Below are 26,283 nucleotides of genomic sequence, written 5' to 3' on the forward strand. Positions count from 1 at the left end.
GTAGTCAACAGAGCCAAACGGACGTGAAGAGATGTGGGGAGGGCACTACAACTTCCATCATGCCCAGCGAAGTAATGGTTCAACTCTCTGAGCCATGCTTCCCTCCCCAGCCATTGTCGTTGGGAAGCATAGAGCAGGAGGGAATGAGCGAGAACGAGGGCTGTGGGAACCAGACGTGCTCCGGGTGTCCCAGGTACGAGAATCCGTGGTCCTCATCTTGGCCTGCGCTAGAAAAGAGAATGGTAGCCGAGATTGCGCTAGCAAGGCTCTCTGTTCACGTGGTCTGGCGTTATTATTTTACTGACGTAGCCAATGACTACTACTAGTGTGTGTTTTAATTACCCGCGGTGTAATGACAGCCTTAAGTGTGCGCCGCACCATCACACCCTGAGTGAGTGCAGGAGCCACACCGGTCAGGGCATGAAGGGGTTACTGTGACTAAAACACAGTGTGAGCACCAATACTGCCCCTCCTATTGGTTAATACGGGGAGGGGGGTGGTTAAACATGCATTGGATGGGCATACGGTTCTCCTGAATGTAAGACTAGGCCAAGGACCACACCGAATGCGCCAATTGGTTCTTCTCTGCCTCAAATTCTTTGTATTGGGGAGCTGGCCTCTTATTTCTGCACCTATATGTACATGTTCTACCATATACACTTGCGGTAAAGGCATGTCTATTGTGTACTTTATTTCCACCGAATGCAGTAACACTTTTAATGTCTGTAATCTGTGAAGAGTACTGAGTTTGACAGGCCGTGGGGGAAGCCAGTCCATTCCCCGCAGTCACATGGTGTTCAGCAACATGCATGTCCTTGCGACAGGTTTAAGGGATGTTCCCCGAAAGGAGGTGCTCCTCCTGAGTATTGAAGTAACAGTCTGCAGGCTGCTTCCGGAAATACGCACACCTTCTGCGGTTCTTATAGTGAAGAGTTTCTCATTGAAATGCACTCTGATTGACAAGTACAGGCTGCTCCCTGAAATGTTCATTTGCTTGAGACAAGTAGAGTGGAGATGATGCCTTTCTGGGCTAACTGAATGAGGTTGGAGTGCGAGCATCAGAGACAACTTAGATCCCTTCTTCGGTCACGTTACAACATAAAGCCGCAGAATCTCTTGAGTAAAGCGTTAATCGTACCCCTCTTATCTGTTTCAGTGCCTTAACATTTTTTGCATTAATTTAAACCGATTGTCCATAACATTATGCTCACCTGCCTGATATTGTGTAGGTCCCCCTTTTGCCTTTTAGGCCCTTACCCTTCAAGGCACGGATTCCATTAGACCTCTGAAGGTGTGCTGGTATATGGCACCAAGACATTAGCAGCAGATCCTTTAAGTTGCGAGGTGGGGTCTCCATGGATGGGACTTGTTTGTCCAGCACATCTCACAGATGCTCGATTGGATTGAGATCTGGGGAATTTGGAGGCGAAGCCAACACCTTGAACTCGTTGTGTTCCTCAAACTGTTCCTGAGCCATTTTTGCTTTGTGGTAGGGAGCATTATCCTGCTGAAAGAGGCCAATGACAGCAGGGAATACCGAGTACATGGTCTGCAAGAATGCTTAGGTAGGTGGAACGTGTCAAAGTAACATTCACTTGAGTGGCAGGACCCAAAGTTTCCCAGCAGAACATTGCCCAAAGCATCACACTGCACCTTGTTCCTATAGTGCATCCTGGTGCCATGTGTTCTCCAGGTAAGCGACGCACCAGCCATCCACGTGATGTAAAAGAAAATGTGATTCATCAGACCAGGCTACCTTCTTCTCTTCCTCCGTTGGTCCGGTTCTAATGCTCACGTGACCATTGTAGGTGGTTTTGGCAGTGGACAGGGGTCAGCATAGGCAACAAACTGCAACACCTTTCTATCACAACCGGCATTAACTTTTTCAGCAATTTGAGCTACAGTAGCTCATCTGTTGGATTTGACCACACGGGCCAGCCTTCAAACCCTACGTGCGTTAATGAGCCTTGGTCGCCCATGACCCTTTCGCTGGTTCACCACGAATCACTTTTGTGGAGCACCCCACAAGAGCTGCAGTTTTGGAGATGCTCTGACGCAGTCGTCTAGCTATCACATGACTGCCGTTTTCGTTAAGCCTGATCTACTTAACACTTAAAAATACATAGTTTATCATACTGCCAAAAGTAAACAGCATGGCTCAGTCTTAATCACCCGGCTGACTAATAAATGTCTATGGAGAAACTGACCTCTTTAGCATTAATGAATAATGAATCAGCTCAGTATGTAGTTTGAGCACGGAAAGAAACTAAAGATAACATGACTGACAACGGCAGATAAAAGTAACGTGCAATACTGTATACATCGCTACATTTTATGGTTAAGGAGAAAAGGTTTTATGCTTAAATTATGTGGGACATTTTCTCACTAAACCATGTCTTTATGGACCTTGCTTTGTGCACAGGGGTAGGTAGTGTTCTACCAAACCAGATTCATCCATCAGATTTCCAGTGAAGTGATTCATCGCTCCAGAGGACGTGTTTCCACCGCTGCCACTGCGTCACGGTACCCCAAGTTTGGCGAGTCCTATCTCATTTTTCGTAGCTATGTTCTTTACTGAGCAGCTGGATCAGTGGGAGTGCACTGCATTTAAACCCAATGAGACTATCGAGCAAGCCTTGTCTGAACACCATTATTGAGGCACCTGTGTGGCAGGAGGGGCTGCTCAACCCGAAGGTATGGTCGGAACCTGCAAACTAGAGAGAGAATATCCGGGAAGGAGTGCCTTGGGAGTCTCGTCTGGGTTCGAATGCAGTCCCACTGGTTCAGCACCTTGGTAAGGAATACTAATGAGATAGGGCTCTCCTAACTCATAGCACTGTGACATAGAGGCCGGTTAAGCGATTTCTGGCCATATAGTGTGATGGAATCCCTAATGTTTATCCCTAAGGTGTTTGAGCGGTATTCGCTCTGCATGTGCTGAATGCTTGCTTTTTTGTGTATTGGTCATTATTCTACCTCGGGAATATGAATGGGTTTGTCTTCTGTTTTCTAGATTGTGCACTCCCCTTTTCTGTATAACTTTTTCTTTTTTTGCTCAGCAGAACACTATGCAGGTATAGATTAAACGGCCACTTGTTAGTAATCATATTTAAAATTTGACTTTTTTTGGGTTGTTGAAACAAAACAAAAAAAGGCAGTCGGACTTCGGCCTTCATTTCAGATGTTTTGAGTTTGTTTTTGCAGCCTGGTTGCAGCATTCGAGGGCAACGTTTAGCCACACAGGTCTTTCGTATGTTACATGTGATAAAATACATATCAGTGCCATAATGCCATGCTGGGTTTGTCGCGCATGCAGGAATATTTCTTTATTCTGCTATTAGGTCTCTCACTGCCTAATATCGGTCCAAACCCGGTGCTTGTGTCATAGCGCCACCTATGGTTTAAGACCAGGTACAACTGTTTTCAAATAAGTTGTGTGTAGGGTCAATTCACACCCATATTAAGTCAATGCTGGTGCTTAACTTATTTATGCCTATTACTTAAGTCTATGGATATACCTTCTTTAGGTTGGTTGGTTACACTTTCTGAATGTAGGTATCAGACCCTGTATGATGTTGCTATAGATAACACAGCTAATTTACTGGTGTGTGCTTCTGCGCTTGTTGACTGTTTAACCTTTAGTAAGTGGCAACAGGCACAGCTCCATTAACTGTGGATCTTGTTTTCAATCCAGTATAGAGCAGATGCTTTCTTCCAGTCCTGGGAAGACACCAATCAGCTTACTACAGGAGTATGGGACTCGGATAGGAAAGACCCCTGTATATGATCTACTGAAGGCTGAAGGTCAAGCCCACCAACCCAACTTCACTTTTCGCGTATCTGTTGGAGACATCAACTGCACCGGTCAGTGCCCTGCTTCGTCCAATCTTAGAGGTGAAATGGCCCGTGTCACTGATTCACTGTTACGTTTACATAGCCTCCGTTCTGTCTTGGAGAGACTGAAAGTCCGTGAAAGGAAGCTACAGCCTACGTTTTATATAAATCTCATAACCCTCTTTCAAGCAACAGTTAATGCTTAATTGCCTTCTCCCAACGTTGGGTTGACTGGCCATTCGTAGGACCCTGGGCCCGCTTTATCCCGTTCTTTTTTTTTTTTACCTGGCACATTTAAATATGATTTGTGGGGTGGAGGCTAAGGCATTATATGTCTGGCATGGAGGATTCTTTTGTTTGAAGAATTGGAAGGGTTCTTTGTGGCTGCTCTACGAGGCAGTGTTTTACAGGACTTTACTGTAATATCACACTCATCTTCCATATTGAGAGAGTTCCACAAAAGTGTCCTATTCACGTCAAGATCTACCATCAGTGCTGTTCTTACAAATTAAAGTAAAAAATTGAGGTGATAAGGCAATGACTCCATTCAAAAATGTCACTTTTCTGTGAGTAAAGCTGTCGAGTGAGTCTTGCTACACGCGGGTATAAACTATCTCTCGGTGCTGCGAGCTGTTTGTCTTTGCATGTATTTGTCTCTGTCTATCTCCGAAGTTCTTTCCCGTCTGTCTCTCGGGTACCTGAACTTTCCCGTTAACAGTCCTTGTGTGGAAGTCTGTATCCATACGTGTTGATCTCTTGGTCTTTTCTGTTAACAGGACAAGGACCAAGCAAGAAGGCAGCAAAACACAAGGCAGCAGAAGTGGCGATGACTCTTCTCAGAGGAGAACACATGTTGGGAGCAACTGATGAGGAAAACAGGTGACTGCCGCAATTTTATTTTTTCTCCCATGTCGCACTTTGTCAAATGATGCGACTGGTAAGGGTCTGCTGACAGCAGTGTGTAAGCGTGAACGTGCATATGTTGTTGTGGGCAGTCGAGGTAAAAGGTGAACATTGTTAACCTTATTTGTGGGGGCCACAACATTTCTAAGGGTAAAACAGGCCTTGGCTTGACTGTACTGCTTAATTCTAAGTGCAAGGGATTTCTGTGCCCCACCATACCTTTTGCTGTTCGTATTCCCCAGAAACTTCTGTAAGATAATAAATAGTCATGTTTGTGGACAAATGAATAACTGCATTTTTCATTTTCTTTAAGTGCAATGTTCTCTGTGGAATCCCCTTCAGAGCAAAAGGAAATCACGGAGCTCTCTTCCCCCGCTTTACCCAGCAGGTACAAGTTTGCTGTTCTGAATGAATACCTTGTAGTAATTCCATTCTATATGTTATTTCTGATATACAAACATTAATGCTTTGTCCTCAAAGCCACTATGAACTGATGAGAGCTTTGGGCAAGTGTTATGTTTAAGCCGCCTTGGGGTTTTGAGTTTTTTTTTGTTTTTTTTTTGCCATGCAAACCATTTTATGTCATTCATTTAAGTATGCATTATGCAGGGCCAACATACCGATTCATACAGGAATATTATGTTTGACATGGCATTTAACTGGCGAGGTTAAATGTTTCTCAAGTATATTCTCTGTTTGGTAATTTGTCCTCGGATTTACGCAATGGTTTACTTTAGGGCTGAAACAACGAATCGATAAAATCGATAACGGAAATTGTTGTCGACGATTTCCGTTATCGATTAATCGAGTGATCGATTCGTTGTTGGAGCACTCGGCTCCTTTTACTTACCTCCGCGAGCGTTCCCCGCTTCTGCTACACGCTCTGCAGTCTCCGCCTTCTTTTAGCTACGGATGTGACACGTTCCGGAGGTAAGTATTCTTCATGTCTGTGCGAGTGGCTCCATTCGCACAGAGCGATTCGCGGGGGTGGGGGTGGGGTTTCAGGGGATGCAGGGCAGAGTGGGGGTGGGGATGCAGGGTGTGAGTGTGTGGGCAGGGCAGGAGACTGGGTGCAGGGCAGAGTGGGGGTGGGGATGCAGGGTGTGGGTGCAGGGCAGAGTGGGAGACTGGGTGCAGGGTGTGAGTGTGGGGGCAGGGCTGGGTGCAGGGCGGAGTTGGAGACTGGGTGCTGGGTGCAAAGTGCCAGGGCTGGGTGCAAAGTGCTGGGTGCAAAGTGCTGGGTGCAAAGTGCTGGGTGCAAAGTGCTGGGTGCAAAGTGCTGGGTGCAAAGTGCTGGGTGCAAAGTGCTGGGTGCAAAGTGCCAGGGCTGGGTCAAAGTTTCTTGAACAGTAATAGTCCACCTCTTTTCAGAATGTTTGGGGTTATTTTGTTTCATAAATATTGTGTTTGGGTTCTTGTACTTTGAAAATATTGTTTTTTATTACATCATAACAAAATAAGAATGTTAATGTAAATTTTAAGTTGTTTTTTAACATCCAGTTCATTAAATTATTTTAAATAAACGAAAAATTTGCATATTTTTTTTTATCCGATTAATCGATAAAATAATCGGCCAACTAATCGATTATTAAAATAATCGTTAGTTGCAGCCCTAGTTTACTTTTTATGACTTTGTTTAACAGATGAAAATGCATATAAAAGTTTATTAAAAAGAATGCATTATAAAACAGTTGTATACGAGACTGTAATACCTTTAAATCACAGAAAGGGACGGCTTCTCTTTCCTGTAGAACAAGCAACTGAAAATTAAATATGGAGTACAGAGAAAGCTCAAGCGATTGATTTAATTTCTTTCCCTGCCTGCTTCTCCCTTCTCACATTAATCTAAACTGTTTTCCTTGCTCAGTGGCTGGAGGTCTTATTTCACATATTTGAAATGTATAGATTTAACATAGATATAATGGGTTTCTCCAAAGTCAGCTTTAATATGGTAGACCGCTTGGGTAAGCGCTTTTACGACAAATATCAGAACAAACAGTTCTGGACGCTTCAATGAAACTAATATACGGTTTAGGGAAATTTATTGATGATATTTAGAGAGATTATTGATGTCCCCATAAAGTAGCTTGTAACAATACCTATAATGTTCCTGGCTAACATACAGATCTGTTTGGGAAAAAACAATGTATATATTTTCTTGCTTTTCATTTAGGCTGTGCCACACAAACCGGAGATGGTACGGCTATCTGGCTCATGCCATTTGTCTGCACATCCAATTTTTGTATTCTTTTGCAGCAATGTTATTAATTTATTTTACCATTTCTTTTGTTTAGGACTCCCACAGTAGAAATAAAACCGCCTCTGACGGCACAGCAGTCAGAGTGTAACCCAGTAGGAGCCTTACAGGTATGTCTTGGGTTCTTCTCTTTCTGTTTACCTCTCCTGCATCCTTTTAGGATCTTATACACCAGGCATAAGTGTGTCTTCCTTACACATTTTGCACGGGTTTTTTCTTTCTAGGAGCTAGTAGTGCAGAAAGGCTGGAGGCTGCCTGAATATACAGTGACCCAAGAGTCTGGCCCCGCACATCGGAAGGAGTTCACCATGACATGCCGTGTGGAAAGGTTCCTAGAGATTGGTATGACTATAGAAATTAGTCTGTCTTTTTAAGACTTTGACATTAATTGTACCTTGTTTTGTTGATTGTATAGTGCCGTGTGGGTGTAAGTGATTGTGTGTACTTTACATGATACTTATTTGACTTTGAATGGTGTTAAACCTATCTCAAGCCTTAACTTCTCCAAACACCATAGTCCTTAGAGGACATAATATTCCTTAATGGGCAAACTACAATTTAATATTAAGAAATTGCTGTATGTCTATATCTGTGCGCTGTTATATCCTTTTACTGAACCCTTGGATTTTATCATCTCAGACGTAAATGGTATATTTACCAAAGTTTTTTTACTAGTAGTAAGAACTTGTTCCTGCAAGAAGTGTTGGGTTGGTTCTTTTATCTATCTATCTATCTCTGTTGTGGTATAAATTACATTACATTTATTTATATAGCCCAAGCAGATCATGTAGCTCTTTACAATCTCTTGCGAGCTTACAATCTAGCGAAACTGTAGAAGAGGACTGCTTGGATGCTCGCGCTGTCGAGGTTGTTGGTTGTTCATATGGCTTAGGCAGGAAGAAGGGCTGAGAGTTTGATGAGGAACGCTTTTACGCTGCTCAAAAAAGTGGGTTTTTAGAGTCAGAACAGGGAAGGGAATCCCAGAGAAGGCTACAGCACGGGTGAAATCCTTGATACGGGAGTGGGAAGAGGTAATGCGAGTAAAAGATGAAGGTCACAAACGGAAGGAAGAGGGCGGTTAGGGGTGTACTTTTTTTAGTAGGTTAGAGATATAAGGATATGTGGAGTTGTTATGGGCTTTATAGGTCAGGGTCAGAAGTTTGATACTGAGGGGTATGGGAAGCCACTGGTGAGGGACTGGATGTGAGGGATGAAGGAGAGAGCAGAGCCAAGTGTGACACCAAGGCCGTGAACTTATTTGTTGGTGGGATAATTGAGTTGTCAACAGAGATAGAGATGTCGGGAATTGTGGACAGCATGCATGTATTGGTATTACCATAAACTCAGTCTTTGAGATAAAGAGCTTCATGTAATGCAACGCCATCCACAATGAATTAGAAGAGAGGACGAAAGATTGGGAGAGCAGATATAGATATGGCAGTCATCTGCATATAGGTGGTGTTGGAAATCAAAGAAAGATATGAGTTGTCCAAGTGAAGAGGTATAGATGGAGAAGAGCAGAGAGGTGGGATTTAAACCAGGAAAGGGGATGGTCAACTGTAACAAAGGCTGCGGAGAGGTCCAAGAGCAGACGTATAAATGACCAGAGTTACAAATATTTGTTGATCAACAATTTCCCCTGCAGTATGTATATATAACTATATGTATGTATGAAAACAGACCTTTGTCTCTAGTTGACATTTTCACTTTAAATGGCAAGGCTTGAAGGATTTGCACACTTCATGAATCAGACCCTTGGTGGAGAGTTGCTGATGCACTGGATTAGCTTAAAACGCTCTGTGGTGTATTTGTAAGGAAAAAAATCTTGCTGTATGCATGAAATCAGAGACAGTCTTAATCAAATAAAGCTGAATGGTGCGTTATCCTTTGGAGAATCGCGTTCACGCTTTCACGACTGTAGAATTTATAGGGCCTGCCGTAGCCATAAAATAAATCTATTTCCTCCTGAGACTTGGCTGTGGGAGAAATATACAGCATTTGGATATACAAATAAACTTCATTTCTCTGCCCTTTACAGCAGTGGGTATTAATTACATTAAATCACTTAAATATCAATGAACATTTTCTACATGTTTATGTCTTTTTAGTTTGAGTAATGGCCAGGCTCTGTATAATTAAACATATGTGTGCCGTATCTTGACTGTGTTATACAGTTTCATTATAATGGACCACTGGCGAAATTCTCTGCAGGGAGGCTGAATCACCCCTGCATAATGCATAGTTAAATCTGTAAAGTGATCAAGCATCAAGAGATCTGATTTAAGCATGCTTTGTGCAGGGCTGCCCAAGCTACCAGCAGAAGCTCACTGGGGTTGGACTTGTTATTCTTTTCAACAAAATCTGTCAGTCTGCAAGAGTTTTTTTTTTTTTTAACGTAGTAAAGTGCCCTTGAACAGTAAGATAACAATGCTTTATTTTGCCCTCCAGGCAGTGGGACATCCAAGAAGTTGGCAAAGAGAAACGCAGCCGCCAAGATGCTACTTCAGATTCACAAGGTTCCTCCGGAGCACCGCGACACAGGGGATGTAGAGCCTGAGGAGGATCAGTTTTGCATGGTGATTATCTGGGAATGTATAAGGTGCTTAAGATTGCCTGTAGCTGTTAATGTCGAAGTCTAATATATGATTTATTATCCGTTGTAGAGCACAGGCGGTAGTAAATCGGATGGAAGCAGAGGTCGGGGCGGATCATGCACTTGGGACTCTTTACGGAACTCCACCGGGGAGAAGATTCTGCACCTAAAGAATCATCCACTGAACTTGTTGAACTCTGCTTTCTGCAGCCTTCTTGAGGATCTCTCAGAGGAACAGAGTTTCCTGATAAGCTACCTGGATATTGGTAAGGATACAGAGGTTGAATTGAAAATATCACATCTATAGATATCTGTCAAACCCTCATGTTTTACGTGTGTCTCCTTGTTTTTCTAGATGAACCCAGCCTGAGTGGAAAGTATCAATGTCTTGTGGAACTCTCTACTCAGCCTACAACTGTATGCCATGGCTCTGCCACATCCCGTGATGCAGCTCGTGCCAACGCTGCCCATAATGCTCTTCAGTACCTTAAGATCATGGCAGGAGCCAAGTGAAAGAGGTGTCCAGAGGGCTTGTTTACCCTGCTTACTGTTAACCATACAACAAAGTTCTACCTTATTTCTGCCATGTAAGGACTCAAGACTGCATGAGCCTAAATTATTGGTAAAACCCAACCCAACGATAAGCTATACAGCAAAAAGGAGCTCCATCAAATACATGGGCTGCACGCGTTGTCCGAGAGCTGGAAGCCGCAGGGCTGCAGTGGGTCTGGTCAGATATCATATGTTTAGTCATTTTGTTGCCCTACCTACTGCCTTTGGGTGAGGTTTCTCATGTGAAGTGAATACAAAAATATTTTCAGTACGGATATGTTAATGAATTTTAGGCTATAAACATTCACATGAACAAGCGTAGATACTTGTTACTCATACTTTGTCATCTTGTGTTTTAACCCTATGAGCTGATGTCATTAAAACCCACCAGAGACGGTCCAAAATTCTTCAAAGAGGGATAGTCAGAATTGGACTGGGCCACTTGCGCAGGCGGGAATGCTGCGGGGTCGTGTAAAGTCATGTTGTGTGACCCCGCAGGAATATTGTGGACCCAGATAAGGTAACGATGCGAGGTCTGGGGGTTTGATAGTGAAATAAGTGTGCTAGTGCATATGTTAGTTGGGGGAGGCGCTTGCTTTTACCTGCCCTTCAAGGGAGAGCTGGTACCGTCTACCCTAGAAGTCCACTCTTGTATGCTTGTAAAGAGGAGAGCAGTGAAACATTCAGATTGTAGTTAGAAGCTAGACATTCTCTTTTAATCTGTTTATGCTGGTGCAGTGATGTGTCCATACAATGGTTTCATTACACTCACAAGTACCAGTTATATTTTGTGTTGCCTTTATTAATTGTCCTTTCATCCAATAAACAGGGCCGTGGTCATTGATTTTAAGCAGATCTGTCCCTTTCCCCAAATTTTATATTGTATGGTTCAGTGTACCCAGCGGAGCCACATGATTAAAATAAACCCGCTATACATGTATACTAATAGGAATGGCGAGACCCATTCCCACTTTGCATTTGATTGAATTCTGGCAGCCATACAAAGTGAAGAGGTCAGAACAGGGAAAGCAATGATTTTCCCTGTCTTTGTAACCAGTATGCCAATAGACCCGTGTGCCAGGATTTGCTAAATTGAAATAGTCCATGTTAAAGTACCGTATATCCAACAACAATTTCATAATCCATAACACGATTTAGTTTGTGTTGGTCTTTAAAGACTGGATTTGTACATATAAAATCATAAGATGACGGATTTGGTATTGAAGAATTATATTTATTGCCTGGTGTTATTAATGTCATTTGGAGCTGAAACTTGAATGCATTTGGGAACTATTTTCCTAAACCTGTTATTTTTGTGTGACGTTTAGAATTGTCTTCTGTAATCTAATAATTTAATAGTACCTTCTTTCAGATACAAATTTGATGTTTTGAATTGTGTGTGGCTTTTTTAAGGCATTCTCCCATCTGCTTAACGTGACTAGCACATCCTGGAAAGGAAGTTCAAAAATAAATATCAAATATATGCAATTTAGGACACCCAAGTCATTGGAATAGCTGAGAGACGGAGATTAAAGTTTAGATGTAAATTTCTGTATTCTGAATTTACGGCTCTTCTTATTTGCGGAATGGTGTTTTGGCCGCGTAGCCTGAAACTATAATTCAGAACTTTTGTAATTGATAAGAAAAAGAATACATGTCAGTGGTCGGTCCCACTCACGTCGCCAGACATGCAACTTGGGAATGGGGGGCTGCTCCCGCTATCCAGAGTTTTCCCGAGGCAACCTGGAGAAGTGGCTGTAAAGTTCCAAGGTATGGCTGAGTCAATTGAGTCATCTTTTTTTCTTTTTCTGAATATCTTTTTTTTGACAGTTATGCTGCGCAATATCTGCAGCTTATCCAGACTCTGGCACCCTATTAACCGCTAACCATATTGATGGGGATTGTAAGAAAACGGCATTTCTAACGAAGCAGAAATCCAGTGTTAGCAACCCCCCTTTCCTCAGGTGTTATGAAGTGTACATTACGCAAGTCTTCATAGGTTTTTGCATTTTAAGGGCAATGCCCAATGCCTACCTAGAAGTGATGCCAATAGTGAAGGGCTATCTAAAAGGTTTGCAAAGGTTTACGCCTCAAAGAAAAATTAATTAATGTTGATGAATCTCTGATGGGATTTAAGGGAAGGCTTATTTTTAAGCAGTACATCCCATCAATAACATCACGAAATGGGGTGAAATAGGTTGTACCCTATCATTTTGCGTATATCAGGGAAAAGAATCTGTGTGGATGCCTTGCACCAATGGCAAAACCTAAATTTGTCTTTACTAAATAAAGGTTATAACCTCTGACTGAATATTTATTACACTTATTATTAGTAAACTCTTTGATTTCCAAATTTAAGTTCGTATCTTTGCCCTGAAAATTTCGTTAGGCTAGGACATTTTCCTAGCAGGATTCTCCCCACTGGTGAAAAGTTATCACTGGAAGCCGTGCAGGGTGTGCACAAAAGAGGATGGCAGGAAAAGTTCTGGTTACTACTGCCGTTTCTGCCCCTCTCTGCGAGGATTGCACATTGATATCTGTTTTGCTTCTTCCATACCAATTGGATCATTTTACTTTCGTTTTTATGTTGCCTAGAACAAAAAAAAATGTACGCATGCAGAAATACGCAATACAGTAAAAATGTTTTAAACTGTTTTACTAAATTTTTAAAAAGTTTTAGAATATATAGTTTTCAAAAATATATACTGTTGCATGGTTCATGCTAATTGGGTAGGGTACTACCATCAAAAGGGTAAGATTTGGGACAACTGTGGAGCAGCGAAACGAGGAAATTCCACAAGAGAGCATGGAGATTCTTAAAGAGGCAGTCAGCTTGAGGCACACAGTGGTAGCCAGACTGTAGTTTTGCAGCAACACTGTGTGTGTGTGTGTGTGTGTGTACACACACACACACTGTCCATATATACACACACCTCCTCATACACGCACAAATGCACCAAACGTATACACTGCTCTTACACACAGCTGCCCATACGCACACATATACACTGCCCTTAAACATGCCTGCCCATACACACGTACACTGCCCTTATAGATGTCAGCTTATACACACACAACTGCCCAGTGTGCCTGTGTGTTAAGACGGCACTGATTGCAACTAACCAGCCTAAACATTTGTAAATTAACGGAAGTACAATGCAGAACATAATATTGTGACGATTTGACATACACCGTATATGTGGGAAAATGAGTGCATGGCAAGTGTCCAAGTGATCCTAGGAATATACCGTAATCTGGAGATGCGGATAAATGTGTTTTGGCGTATTTCTCTGCAATTGCACTGTACCTATGCAAAAAAATCTTTAGGAATACAAGCATTTGTGAAAAAGTGCAGAAAATGTATATTACGGCAAATTTTTCCAAGTATGTGGTGTTGAAGAAAAGCAAACAAATCCTGCATCCTGTTCTGGATGGAGGCCGGGATTAGCATGACGTCGCATGCCCCTGCAGTAATAGCATTGAAGATAGACTGAGGCTTTACGTTGGGTAAGTGAATTCCACGAGGATGTGAGTGTGTGTTAGTGTGATGTAAGCAATTACTGTGTTGAAAACCTTTATACAGTGAGGATAGCAATGAGCATCTTATAACCCAGTACTGACTCCAAACCCCAAGTTTGAGGAACCCTGCTGTAAAGAGGCAGAAATTTTTAACCAATCAAAATAAAGTTTTTTAATATCTAAATTAGTTGCTATTTACTTAACATTTTACAAAGTTAAAGTCACTATTCACTCTAACTGTGAAGGTGTATGTTACACAAGTGGGAAATGTACGGCAGATGCAAAGGTCTAATCTTCCATAAGATTATTATGCGCCGGCTCACCCAAATGGTAGCTTCAGGCCACGGTTTCCTGAATCTAAGACAATTATGGTTTGAGAATTTACATCAGGAAAAATGGGAAGGCTAGATGGGCCGGATGGGCTTTATCTGGCATTTAATTCTATGTTTTGATAGAAATGATTATGGTGGAATGGAACGTGTTCATGCTTTCCAACCTAAAGAAATTTTTTTGGTATAATCCGTGCTCAGTAACGGTTCAGGGCACTAAAGACGTGTTTTTTTAAAAATGGTCATTTATTCTCAGCCAGTGTTTTATGTGCAAAAGCAGTAATTGATCCCTGGCATAACCCTATCAAACAATCATTGCGTTGTTAAAAACAAAGCCGTGGTATTGTAGTTGTACATTAAGCGGATGTGCACCAGGGTAATTACAGGTACGACTACACTAATGACTGTCCTAATTACTCTCTGAGAGCTGCTTAAGCAAACTACCATTTAACTATGGAACATGATGATAATATATGAATGGGAGAATGATTTAGTTTTATGACTATTCTCGGTTAAAACAACTGTTATCAGCTACTTATTGTGTACCGCGGCTACTACATCTTACAAATAACGCAGATAATTTGATTATAAAGAGTTTAACAGGGGCAGAGATGGCACCAGGTCGGCCCCTGGGCATAATGTAACATACCACTTAAAGGCTAAAACAAATAATAAAACCGTAATAAACATAAATATATGGGGAAAAATTGAATGGAAAATTTACATTTATTACAGAAAAACTGAATAATAGAAATGGCTGCTTATTAATATCTAATACTGTTAATACTGTTCAGTGGGTCTACTAGATTTCCCTTCTCCGATTCTGGATTTTCTAATTCACCCTTAGGTCAAAGAACAAGTCAGCAGTACGTTGCTTCCCCAGGAATTATATTTAAGGCGACAAGAGAGGAACTATAGACAAAGATTGGGGGCCCATCAAGCAAACCAAGTTTTTGTTCCCACAAAGCTGCATGGAACTTATAAAAGCTAACTGAAGCTTCAGACATATCAAGGTACCCATCAGACAAGCAGTATAAAAATGGAAGCAGAGTACTGCTTCTGTCCTTGTGTTGCTACACTGATATACATACTCTTGAAGGCAGAATTTTTACTTTACTGAGAGGATGGTAGATGCTAAAACAGCAATGGAATTTAAACATGCATGGGTTAAGCAAAACGCTATTCTGAATTTAAGACCTGATTACGATCTGTGTCCACACATCTGGAAAAAATTCCACATGGTTCATATCTGCCATCAAATTCCATAGTGTCTGTGTTTCTATAATGCACGCACATGCTTGTACATACATGCACACACGGACTCATACATGCTAAAAAGAACAACCACATGACATCTGTAAAGGCGGTGTATGTGTGTATATGCAGGCATGTTTAAGGGCAGTGTATATGTGTGCATATGTGCAGCCGTTTGTAAGGGCAGTGCATACAGAGATATCAAACATGAATACATACATACATACAATTTTGGCAGTTCGCAAGAGAGTTTGGTTTTATCTCACCACTTTACTATTCATTATGACGGTCCAACACTGGCAGGATTCTCCAGCAAGAACAACACTGGTCATTGCTGTTCATTTCCATTAAGTACAACTGTAGATGTATGATTTTTAGTTTTGCAACCATTTCTGTTGCGTTGTGATTTTTAGCGGGGTCACGAAGGCACTCTGTATCGCACCTTATTTATTTTAGCTGGCACTCTTTTTCTGTGTCTCAGGTTGCATCACCATTTACCATCAGGGGTGTAAAAATCATCGCAACTGCACCACTCTAGGGGGCCCGGGGGACCACTGCAACCGCTTGTCCACCTTTAAAGCGTGATTGGATGATCTCTCAAACTCACTTCCTGCACACTGTGTCTGACTGATCCAATGTGTAGGAAGTGACATCATATCCACTCCCCGTATGCTGGCATACAGAATAGAGGGGCACTGTTTGGCTGTTTGGTGGCAAAGGTTGCACAGGCAAGCTGTTTGGTGGAAAAGATGGGACAGATAAGATGTTTAGGTCACTTACATGCTGTTTGTTGGAAAACATGACCCAGGCAGGCTGTTTGGGGGCACTGACAAGCTGTTTGGTAGCAAAGATGGCACAGGTAAACTGTTTTAGGGCAAAGATGGCACAGATAAGCTTCTTTAGGGACACTGACAAGCTATTTGGGGACAAAGATGGCACAGACAAGCTGTGTGCACAGGCAAGCTGTTTGGGGGCAAAGATGACCAAGCAAGCTGTTTTGGGGATACTGACAAGCTATTTGGGGACAAAAATGGCAGAGATAAGCTGTTTTAATCCTCTAAAACATGGCTGTGCAATTTCCATCCTTGAGAGCAGCAACCAGCCACAAAATCTGTATATCCTTGCCTGGAAACAAGTAGGTTATGGAATTTCCAATTGAGATGTCTGTGCTTAAACTTGGATATTCAAAAATGGTGTCCTATTGAGGACTGGAGTTGTGCACCACTGCTTTAGGCAACTAGCAGCTGACTTTACTAGTTTATTTTGGACAGATTAATATCATAATGATAAACCAAACCCCAGTCATACACACAACACAAATCACTGTATTTTATATATGATTACTTTAGTCCCTTTGTTACAGGAACAAATAACAAGTAATGCATCAAAACAATAAAGAATTTTATTAATGAGTCAGCAGGAGAACTTATCATTCATACACATTAAAGGCGTATATACATAGTTTTACTGCAGGGAAAGGAACTTTTTTTATATCACACAGGGTAAGCTATATTCCAGGGGAGATGTTAGTGTTTAAACGAGTCACAGATATGTATATAAATATATATTTACATAATGTTTGACTGTAAATGGGTTAGCATGGTATTGTGGACGTAGGTGACAATGAGCCTTCCTTGTGTTGCTTATCGGATTGTTAGACACTGCGGTCTCTCCAGGCCGTGCAGGGAATGTTCAGCAGCTGGTTGGGTTCCGGAGAAGAAAATGTTCACTTCTTTTTTCCAAATCGCTGGGGCACGGCCATGCTCCAGAACTGTGGTGCCATAGAGTCCCAACCCCGTGAATGGAGTCTGCTGTCACCCACCACTGAGCTCCGTTCATCTCTTCCAAACCTAGAGAGACGGTATATATTTTATGAGTATAGTATTTCAATTAAGATTACTTTACATCTGTGACTCATTCTGCTTATCCTTGGAATTACAGGTTAATGGCATTCTTCACCCAAACACGGAAAAGATTAACATTTTATTTGGTGGCATATATCACATTACGTATGATCAATTTGGTCCAATTAAAATACATTGATAGTTAATGTTTACCAATGAAGATCTTTTACAATAAGATATAAGGGAGCCAAAAGGCTGAATCAACGGCGCCCCCCTTTCTGAAAACATGAGTAACAAGTTCATGGGAGGAACACTATACAGATCCTGAGACTAGTAAGTTTAGGTGGTTTATGCATAAAGTGGGTCTTATTTGTGAAGGCATTAGAGATGTTGAATGAAGAGGTCACAAAACACTGGCAACTTGGACAGTAAAATGTAGCGTCCACTCCATTTGTTTAGCATAACCAGCAGCGAATAAATAAAATATATTATTCAACAATGAATACCTCTGAGGCTGAAACTGGAAAGAGCTCCGAGCCGGTCTATTGTGTAGAATTGTTCGAAGCAAAACATTCAGGGCAGCTTTTTCATCAGAGATAGGTTGTAACATAGGATTCTCATCCATCTGAAACAAAAAAATATCCTTGTTTGGTTGCCAAAGAGGCTCAGTCTTTATGTGGATGCTCCCTGTGCATCCCTCCATCACCCGCTGATCCCATTTGCCTGCTCAGCCTTCAGAACTGGTGCAAAATTAACAAAAGCACTCCATAAAATAGAGGTTTATATTACATTTTGCGACTGAATGAAACTAGTTGTTGGCGGTATATGAATGAAATATAATAATGCTAAGAAATAAAATTATTATTAATAATGATAACACCTTTGCCCTCGTGTTTGGCTTGTCCTCTTCAATACATGTGATATCTTTTATAACTGGTGCACAAATCAGAAGAAAGCACTCCTGATTCTAAGTTTTAAAATAATGTGATTATCTGTGATAAGTAAATAATGATAAGAAAATAAAAAATCTGAGATGTAAAATGAAAGGGGGCCCTGCCATCCCATGCTATTGTAAATGAATACTCCTTTTCTGATTGAAATGCATCATGCCTCCATGAGGATTATATATTTTACTCATCTGTTCTCCCATACTTTTTATCGTCTGTTGAATATGTTGCTTGCATTTTCTAAAAACATATGTTTTTTTTGTCCTGCCATCTGATAATTTATGTACTTAAAGTAATGCCTGCTCGCTCCCAACTCACATCAGTTCTCTATATATACTATACATGAGAACTTACCGTAATATATGCAAAGCTGGAAAAAGACAAGAATGAGACAAAATACATTTATCAATTTGTTTCTGCCAAGATGAAGTTCTGTAGTGTGCTGGATTGGCAGCCGCGCTCACTAGGTGAATACTAGAGTGGACATTTTCAGATAATGCTGTAGGAAATGCTATTCACTCCTCATAGAATAAGGACTCAGATAATGAACTTATTGTTCACAACTGTGAAAATGCAATTATATACATATATATTACATAAAACATAGATCACTTTTTTTAAAGTAGATCCTGGGAAGGGTGTGCCAACATCCTTAACTTACTTGTGAGTCCAGGTAACCGGCAGGCAACTCTTGGAAGTTTTCTGATGGCTCGCCCTCTGCCTGGTGAGTCTGGGCACCCCTGGACCATGCCAAAAGACAGAGAAGCAGCAGAGTAGGCAACTGCATGGCTGAATAGGTGTGATATGGCAGGGCGAGCTCTAAATGGGTTTATATAAGACTGGAGCCTCAGGAGGAGGAGTTGCCATGTTTTCAAGGTGGGTAAGTTGATTAATCTAAAGTGTGGAGGCACCACATGTTCTTGTCGCACCAGAATGGGGAATATGTGACCCAGGAGATGTTAAAGACTCCCATGAGTATGAGCAAAGCTCCCTTCCATGTTATTACTTGGATAAATCCAGCTAAATAATGCTTAAAACCCCTTTGCGAACAGTTAATTGAAGGCTGTTTGTCCTGTTAATGCACACCGGTCCCATTGGGAAGACTATGAGTGATTTGTTCATTTCTATTGCCAAACAACAGATTATTAACAAAAGGCTTCTCACAGGCTATAGGGACACATGCGTGTCTCCTTCCATTATAGCTGTGTATTTAGTAAACTAGCTCGCCCGTAAAACCAAAGGAAAATCAATCTGAAAACAGTGTGTGAGCCGAGGAAAGACTTATACGATTAAATGCAACCAAAGTTTGTCTTGTGATAAACTGTCTGAAACAAACTTCGTTTTATCTTTCCTTTAAATAGGTAAGTATCGCTATTAAGAGAAATCTAGAGCCTCCCGGCGGCCTCCGCAGCCCTAAATACATGCCTGCGGAGCACGTAAACCTCCGGGTTTCACAAAAAACATTCTGATGTCCTTAATCTGCGACCATTGCCAGTTAAGTAGTTAGTTAGTATTTTTCCTGGCTTCGGAAATCCCATCTGCATTATGTCTGCATTATGGGTCCACATTTCCTAAGGATTATCACTTTATGTTAATCCCCCACACCTCGCTCTCTCTCTGTAAATGTATTAAAGGATTCCTCACTCTTTAGTTTTACATCTCATATGAAGTAGAATCCTCTGAGGTTCTCTAAAGCGTATGTAACTTTACTTATGTTTCTATGTTGGCCCAATAAATGATATCAACTTGGACTAAAAACTCTTAAGTAAAATTACTGTTAAATAATGTTTGTTTAGATACACTACATGACAAAAAGTATGCGGATGCCTGAGCGTCACACATTTACTGTATGGATTTGTAGAACATCCCATTCCAAAAACACGAGCATTAGTGTGAGCATCACATCCCCCCGTAGCTAGTAATAGATATTGTGGTAACTTTACTTTCTGAAAAACATTAACTCTAAATAAAATAAATGTAACCTTCAGTTTTAGATATTGGCTTACCAGATGTGTGCTCAAGGCCACATTATTTATCAAATTATTTCTCAAAACTTGACACTACTAAGCACATTACAAGCCACACGTAGATCATTTTTAGGATTCAAGTAACCTTATCTCACCAAAAAAATACAACTTGACAACATTTCAATTTCATTTATCCAGGTTCCCGCAGTGGAGGTGGAAGCCATTGATTGACTCGCTAATGAGGTAATTTGTAAGGCAATAGATCAGATAATTATCAGGAGCAACGTGCTCTGGTAATCGAAGAAAGGGAACCAATCTAACATATTGATTGAATATTTACAGTTTAAATTGCTGCAGATAACACCATAACACAAGAGGACGTTCATTACGTTAATTCTACTCTGCTTGGTCATAGTGGGGCAGCTGGATGGCTGATCACCTTTTCCATCCCACGCTTCCATTAGCCATTGTGACGTGATACGGAATATTATCTGGCTCAACATGGACGTCAGAGGGGGACCAGCTCAGCATTCCGACTATTTCCAAGAACTGTTACACAGCAACTGAAGTCAGATTTCCCATTGGGCAGTATAGGTGATGCCTAGCACAATGAAAACAAGTCACAGGCTCGGACATGCCATCTGGCCCAATGGGCATACCTGGGAACTTTTGGGCTCTGGCCTACCCTTGCAGGACGGGGACAGGACTGCCCGCTGACGTTGCAGGAAAACCCCCCATTTAAAGGGGAAATGGGTGGGGAGTGGAGCCTGTCTGGACCCCGCGACCTGGGGGATTCAGGTGTCGACCTGGAGAAACAACGAAACCTGGAGAGTTCCCAGGTATGCCGATGGGCCAGTGCCTGACATTGCTTCATATGCACTCGATCCGCTGCTCCAGGTGCAGATGGAGTGCTGGAGCTTGCGGCCACCGGCTGGATCTGTACAGCTACACGCAAGCATAAAAACGTAATACACGGCCTGTCATATCCAGCCATTGGCCATGCTTGTGCCTCGTCTTCCTCAGTCCTGTCCTGAACAGTCACACCATAAAGAGAACATTAAAAAAATAAGCTCAAAGACAAGGACTATAGTACACAAGTCATTCATTGCTGTATGATTCAATAAGCCGAGCTAATGCATTGATATACAACAAAAGTATACTGTGATAGAGTCACTGGAGCTTGGGAAATAGTACCTTATAAAAGCAGTAAACCACAGAATAACAATAACCCTTTTATTTTGGGATTGTCAGGAACAATAAAAAAACCTACAATTCCACCAAAGGACATTGAAAATGCTACATACAGGGTTATCTTAAAGGGAAATATATAATTACAATTTACAATACAAGTGAACCAATTCAAGGCTTTCCGTACACCTCCAAAGCTATTGCGTTCTCTTTTTTATCCGATTAAAAAAAAGTCAATTCACTTCATTTTCGGTGTCCATTATTGTGAAGGGCCAAATATCATGATGACCGCATGCAATATATGTGCAATATATTTAACTCACTTTTCTCTGAAAAAACAAAGCTAGCCATTGATCTTTATGTACTTAAGAATCTGCTCAGTTAAAATAGACTGAAAGCAATGAATTCAGTAATGCCCGAGGTGGCGGTACGCCCCGGTATAATCGCAGAGCACGGTAGGTGGTAGGTTCTGGAGATCGAAGCAAGAATTAGGGCAATTCTAATAAAGCTGATTGATAGTACGATCACCCTGAATGGATATAAATCAAAAATACGATACAGATCCTCATTTCCTAGAGGATAAGTCAGGATTTATTTACAGAGGCTGAATTTATTCTCCATATGACATCATAAAAATGTTTTTTTTATGCCCGTAACTGAGAGGGAAGTCAATGGATGGGTAAGTGGCAGGGCCGGCCCAAGGCAAAATGCCGCCGGGGGCGAATTTTAAAATGCCGACCCCCCTTTTTTACCCTTCCTCTCCCTCCGTCCCTGCCGCCCCCCCATCATCTACCCCCCCATATTATCTACCCTTCCTCCCCCCCCTTGTACTTACCTTTCAGCAGTCCTGCGGCGAATCTCCCTGTTCAGTCTCGGTGCCGGCTTGTAATGCTGAGCGCCGGAAATCTTCCGGCACTCAGCATTACAAGCCGGCACCGAGACTGAACAGGAAGACTCACCGCAGAGGAGAGAGAGAGGGGCCCCGAGCGGGTACTGACACCGGCGCCCCTTTCTCTCTCTTTCGCTTTAGAAAGAAAGAAGGAAAAAAAAGGGCTTGGGGCGGCAAAGTGCTGCCCCTTCAAAAGTGCCGCCTGGAGCGGCTGCCCCACTCGGCTCCATTGTCGGGCCGGCCCTGGTAAGTGGTATAATAAACTGAATTAAGAGCCCCACACTAACCCACTTCTGTTTGAGCTTGGGTGGGAGGTATTAATCAGGCTTAGGAACGGTTATCAGGGGAGGGGGGGTCCAGCTATGTGGTCCAATAATTAAGCCACCCAAAAGACAATATGGCACAGGGTGTTAATTTCATCTCTAAAGCTACAACTGCTAACTTGATTTTAGTCATGTTTTTTAAATAACAAACCATATTTTTTTCATCACCATAAAAAAACAAGGTTTAAACTACTCATAGAATGGAGCTCCATAAGGGCTGCTGGCAATTCATTTGCAATATGGTATCATGTACATAAATACCCTCTCCAGAGCAAAAGGAATTTTTGATATCCATGGATTAATCTATTTATAAATTATGCTATAAATCAAGGAAATGAGGAAAACACAGCGGCCAATCTACAAAACTTTTTCCAAGCAAGAGTATTAGCTGTCAACTTGGCATTATTTATGCAAACATCTTATATATATATATATATATATATATATTATATATTTATATAAAAATCTATTAATCTATGTATGATATTGAAAAGGCATTCTAATCATTGTGATCCCATTAAAGAAATGTATTAGTACATATAGTACAAAAAAAAGTACTCGGTTAGAGAAACTGTACGTATTTGACATATACAAATGCTCCAAGCCTTTAATGAATAACACATTTAAGTGCCCTTCTTATTCCATTCAAATGTTTGCTTCAAAGAGGAAAACTGTGTTTTTATTTAAAGCATTTTTCTATTACTGACTTTTACAACATTAAAGCAATAAACTTTGGATTCTAGAGAGAATCTAGAGAGGTTTTATCTGCAACGTTTCATTTAATCAATATAGCAGGCTGGTGAAAAATCTCATTTTTAATTCCACTCCATTTCATTCCTTTTTCTTGAAAAATGCTCTTAAAAAAACAGACAAAAAAAATCTTAACTGAATCTTAGTTCTAACTAGTGATATATATATATATATATATACACACACACACACACACACACACACACACACACACACAATATATTGAAACGGCAGAAGTGTCCTGTTTCACAGTCTTAAGTTCTGGCTTCAATATCTGGGGTATCTTGCATACTGTATATGTTATATGTCTTTAACATATGCAGAGGCAAAGCTCTATTGATTAGAACAAGTAACACCATGTTTTAATATCAAACTGTAGTTTATTCAAGACATTCCCTAAAATATGACCAGTTAGATGTTTATCAGTAGACATTTAGACCCTCTTCTCTTTCTGCACCAATATGTCTTAATGTGTTAATGTCAAATTGTATATTTTCTTTTTCACTGTCCTCCCACGGCGTTACAGAATCTGCTGGCGCTCTACAAACAATGTAAAAGAAGAACTTGAAGAACCAGCGGCCGCTGTCTGCTTTTAAGACCGGTTTGCTCTTGCAGTTTGATACATGGTTAAATCTTTCGGAGAGAGTTCAGCTGGTCCTAAGAAGTATGGATAAAACAGAACAAATTCTGGGGATACAGCTTTAAAAATACTCTGTAAAAAGAATAAAAACCACAAATGGTGCAATAACGTTTAAAAGGTTTAAAACAGCCCCCACTAGTTGTGCCACACTCACAAGATTGTAGTAGGAACTGCGCCTTTGAGATAGCCTGTATCTTAGGAATCCTGAAGATTTACTGGAACTTTTAAAACCACCTCAAAGTTTTAAAAACTGGTCATCTGCTGGATACAAACGAATGATAGGCAGGCAGGGTATCTTCCAAAAGCTCTTTATTTAAAATACCCCATTAAAAATGCTTAATGTTTTAAGAAACTAAGTCCAACGCATTTCGTCATATGTTGACTTCATCAGGAACTAGTTATAATGCATCAAGAAACATAAGCTAACAAAATATAAACTCCTAAGAGTCCTAAGAAGTAGCATGGTAGCCAAGTATGGTAGCATGAAGCGACTAATACTTCCTTGGGTTTGTTGACAATACCTAGAGCTGGGACACTAATGGGGGTAATGTATAAAAGTGCTGCAGCATGATATATATATATTTTAAAAAATAGTGCTTGTTACACAAACATTCATTGGAGATGTTATTTTGCCACTTTTGGATCTGGCAGTTTATATCCTCTGTTTATTGTGGAGCAAGAAAACATTTAAACATAGGATGAATAATATTTCATGGTGTGGTTATTATTTTATTTGTAGATTTACTTTTTGGCAAGACTATCACACTCCAGAAACGTTTTGGTGCAAAACTGTTTAAATATGTACACTATTTCGTTTTAAGCATTTTAAAAATCAATGTTTTGCTGCCGCAAGACTTAACATGACCTCTCCCAGTGAATCTTGGTTACTGTTGGGACCAAACGCATCAGCGTAGACCTGAACAGACCTGACCGATGCCTGGGTGGGCAGTTTGGGACAGGGGCAAGCCCAGAGCTGTGGTAGAAACATGACTTCCGACTAGAGGCAGATAGCCCCCTGCAGACCCTGACAGCCAAGACAGGCTTGGCTAGTCCCTTGCTTTGTGCATCTCCCATCAGTGATGTATTCCAGGGTGGTAGCCACTCTTCTGCAAAACCTCACTCTGCTGGGCGACTGGGCTACAAAGTACGCTGCATACCTGATGGGCCATTTGGGGAGTATTGGCCTTGTAGGGTCACCACATCAGCCATGTTTTCCAGAACACAATTACTACATCTGTACTGTTTGTAGAGAACTCTGGATTTGATTGCAAAGTCAAAAGTCTCCACCATGTATGCTGATTTGTATAGTATATTAACCATATAAATGCCATACAAACATACAACGAATTTCAATAATGGCAGAAAGTTAGGTGCCTTCCTATGAGATGCCCATGGGTGGAGATCCACAAAGGGAGGTGACAGCGTCATTACAGTGATATGTATTTATTTAACCAGACATTAAGGCAGATTATATTTAACCCATAAGGCTCTGTAAGAGACCAGGCAGACACATAGGTATTATTTCCCTTTATGCGCCATGGCCTGCACCTATTGACTGGTCCATCTGTTTTCCTGTCTTGTTCTGGTATCGGTTTTCCTTTTATTCTTTTGGGATTTGCATGGTGCCATCTTGTGGTCTACGGCATTATTACACATAATCTCATAACATTCTGCACCTGTGATTGGTCTCGGAACAGAGACTCCTCTAGGACAGAACGATTCCTCTATGGGATGAAGCTTCTGGAGGTTAAACCTTATCCTTAACAGTGTTTCTAACACGTTACATCTATGACCTACAAGCTCAGATCGTTACCCCCACTTGTCGCAAAGTGAAGAAAGTTATACATTTCGGCCCATTTTACCCGGAGAGTTCTTGGGGGTCGTTATGAGACAAGCGGCAAAAATTGTGTCACTCACAACAAGTGTTACTGCTATCTATAAAGAGCCACTTGCCAACAGTTTGCTAAAAAAATAAAATACAAAAAAAGGAGCAGATAATGAAATATCCCCTTTTCTAAAGCATTTGTATTCAATGCAGGGGTTTGCAGGTGAGGTAAGCACCTGGGGGTTAGATATTAAAACTGGCGTAAAGTCTAAAAAGTAGTACACTCACAGCAAACGAAGGCACAGTTCAATCAGCATAAACAAGAGAACGTTTCCATACATAACTGCACTATGCATGCTGCAGGGCCAACCTCAATGGGTTTCTGTATCGTTACCTTACCTGCATCACATTAACATTTTACTACGTGTCAAACATTAAAAGACAGAAGAACTTAAAAGTGCCGTTTAATATAAAAATAATCCCTCTGTGGAACATGCTGCAAACCAAACGATATAAGACAACCCCCCCATAAAAAAAAGAGAGTCCACAAACGACACGTGTAGTTTTGTATCAGAGTTTAATGTTACAGGATTAACAAAAAAGGCACATAACATTATTTTGGTGTCACGAGGGTGAAAGGAACAAGGCTTTTAACCCAACCACCCCCAG

The 26,283-nt window shown here is 41.2% G+C and overlaps 1 protein-coding gene across 1 annotated transcript; it reads left to right on the forward strand.

The window, feature by feature from the left end:
* The first annotated feature begins 143 nt into the window (after positions 1–143).
* LOC149286578 (RISC-loading complex subunit tarbp2-like) lies at positions 144–10,100 on the forward strand. Its single transcript, XM_089493991.1, has 9 exons — positions 144–193; positions 3,695–3,864; positions 4,611–4,713; positions 5,051–5,125; positions 7,032–7,104; positions 7,219–7,336; positions 9,443–9,565; positions 9,665–9,853; positions 9,943–10,100. Exons 1-9 carry the CDS (start codon positions 144–146, stop codon positions 10,098–10,100), a joined length of 1,059 nt encoding a protein of 352 aa, XP_089350117.1.
* Positions 10,101–26,283: the final 16,183 nt, after the last annotated feature.

Source organism: Sceloporus occidentalis, unplaced genomic scaffold (assembly GCF_023333645.1).
Source record: "Sceloporus occidentalis isolate IW3139 unplaced genomic scaffold, rSceOcc1.0.p SCAF_68, whole genome shotgun sequence".
Lineage (NCBI taxonomy): Eukaryota > Metazoa > Chordata > Lepidosauria > Squamata > Phrynosomatidae > Sceloporus > Sceloporus occidentalis.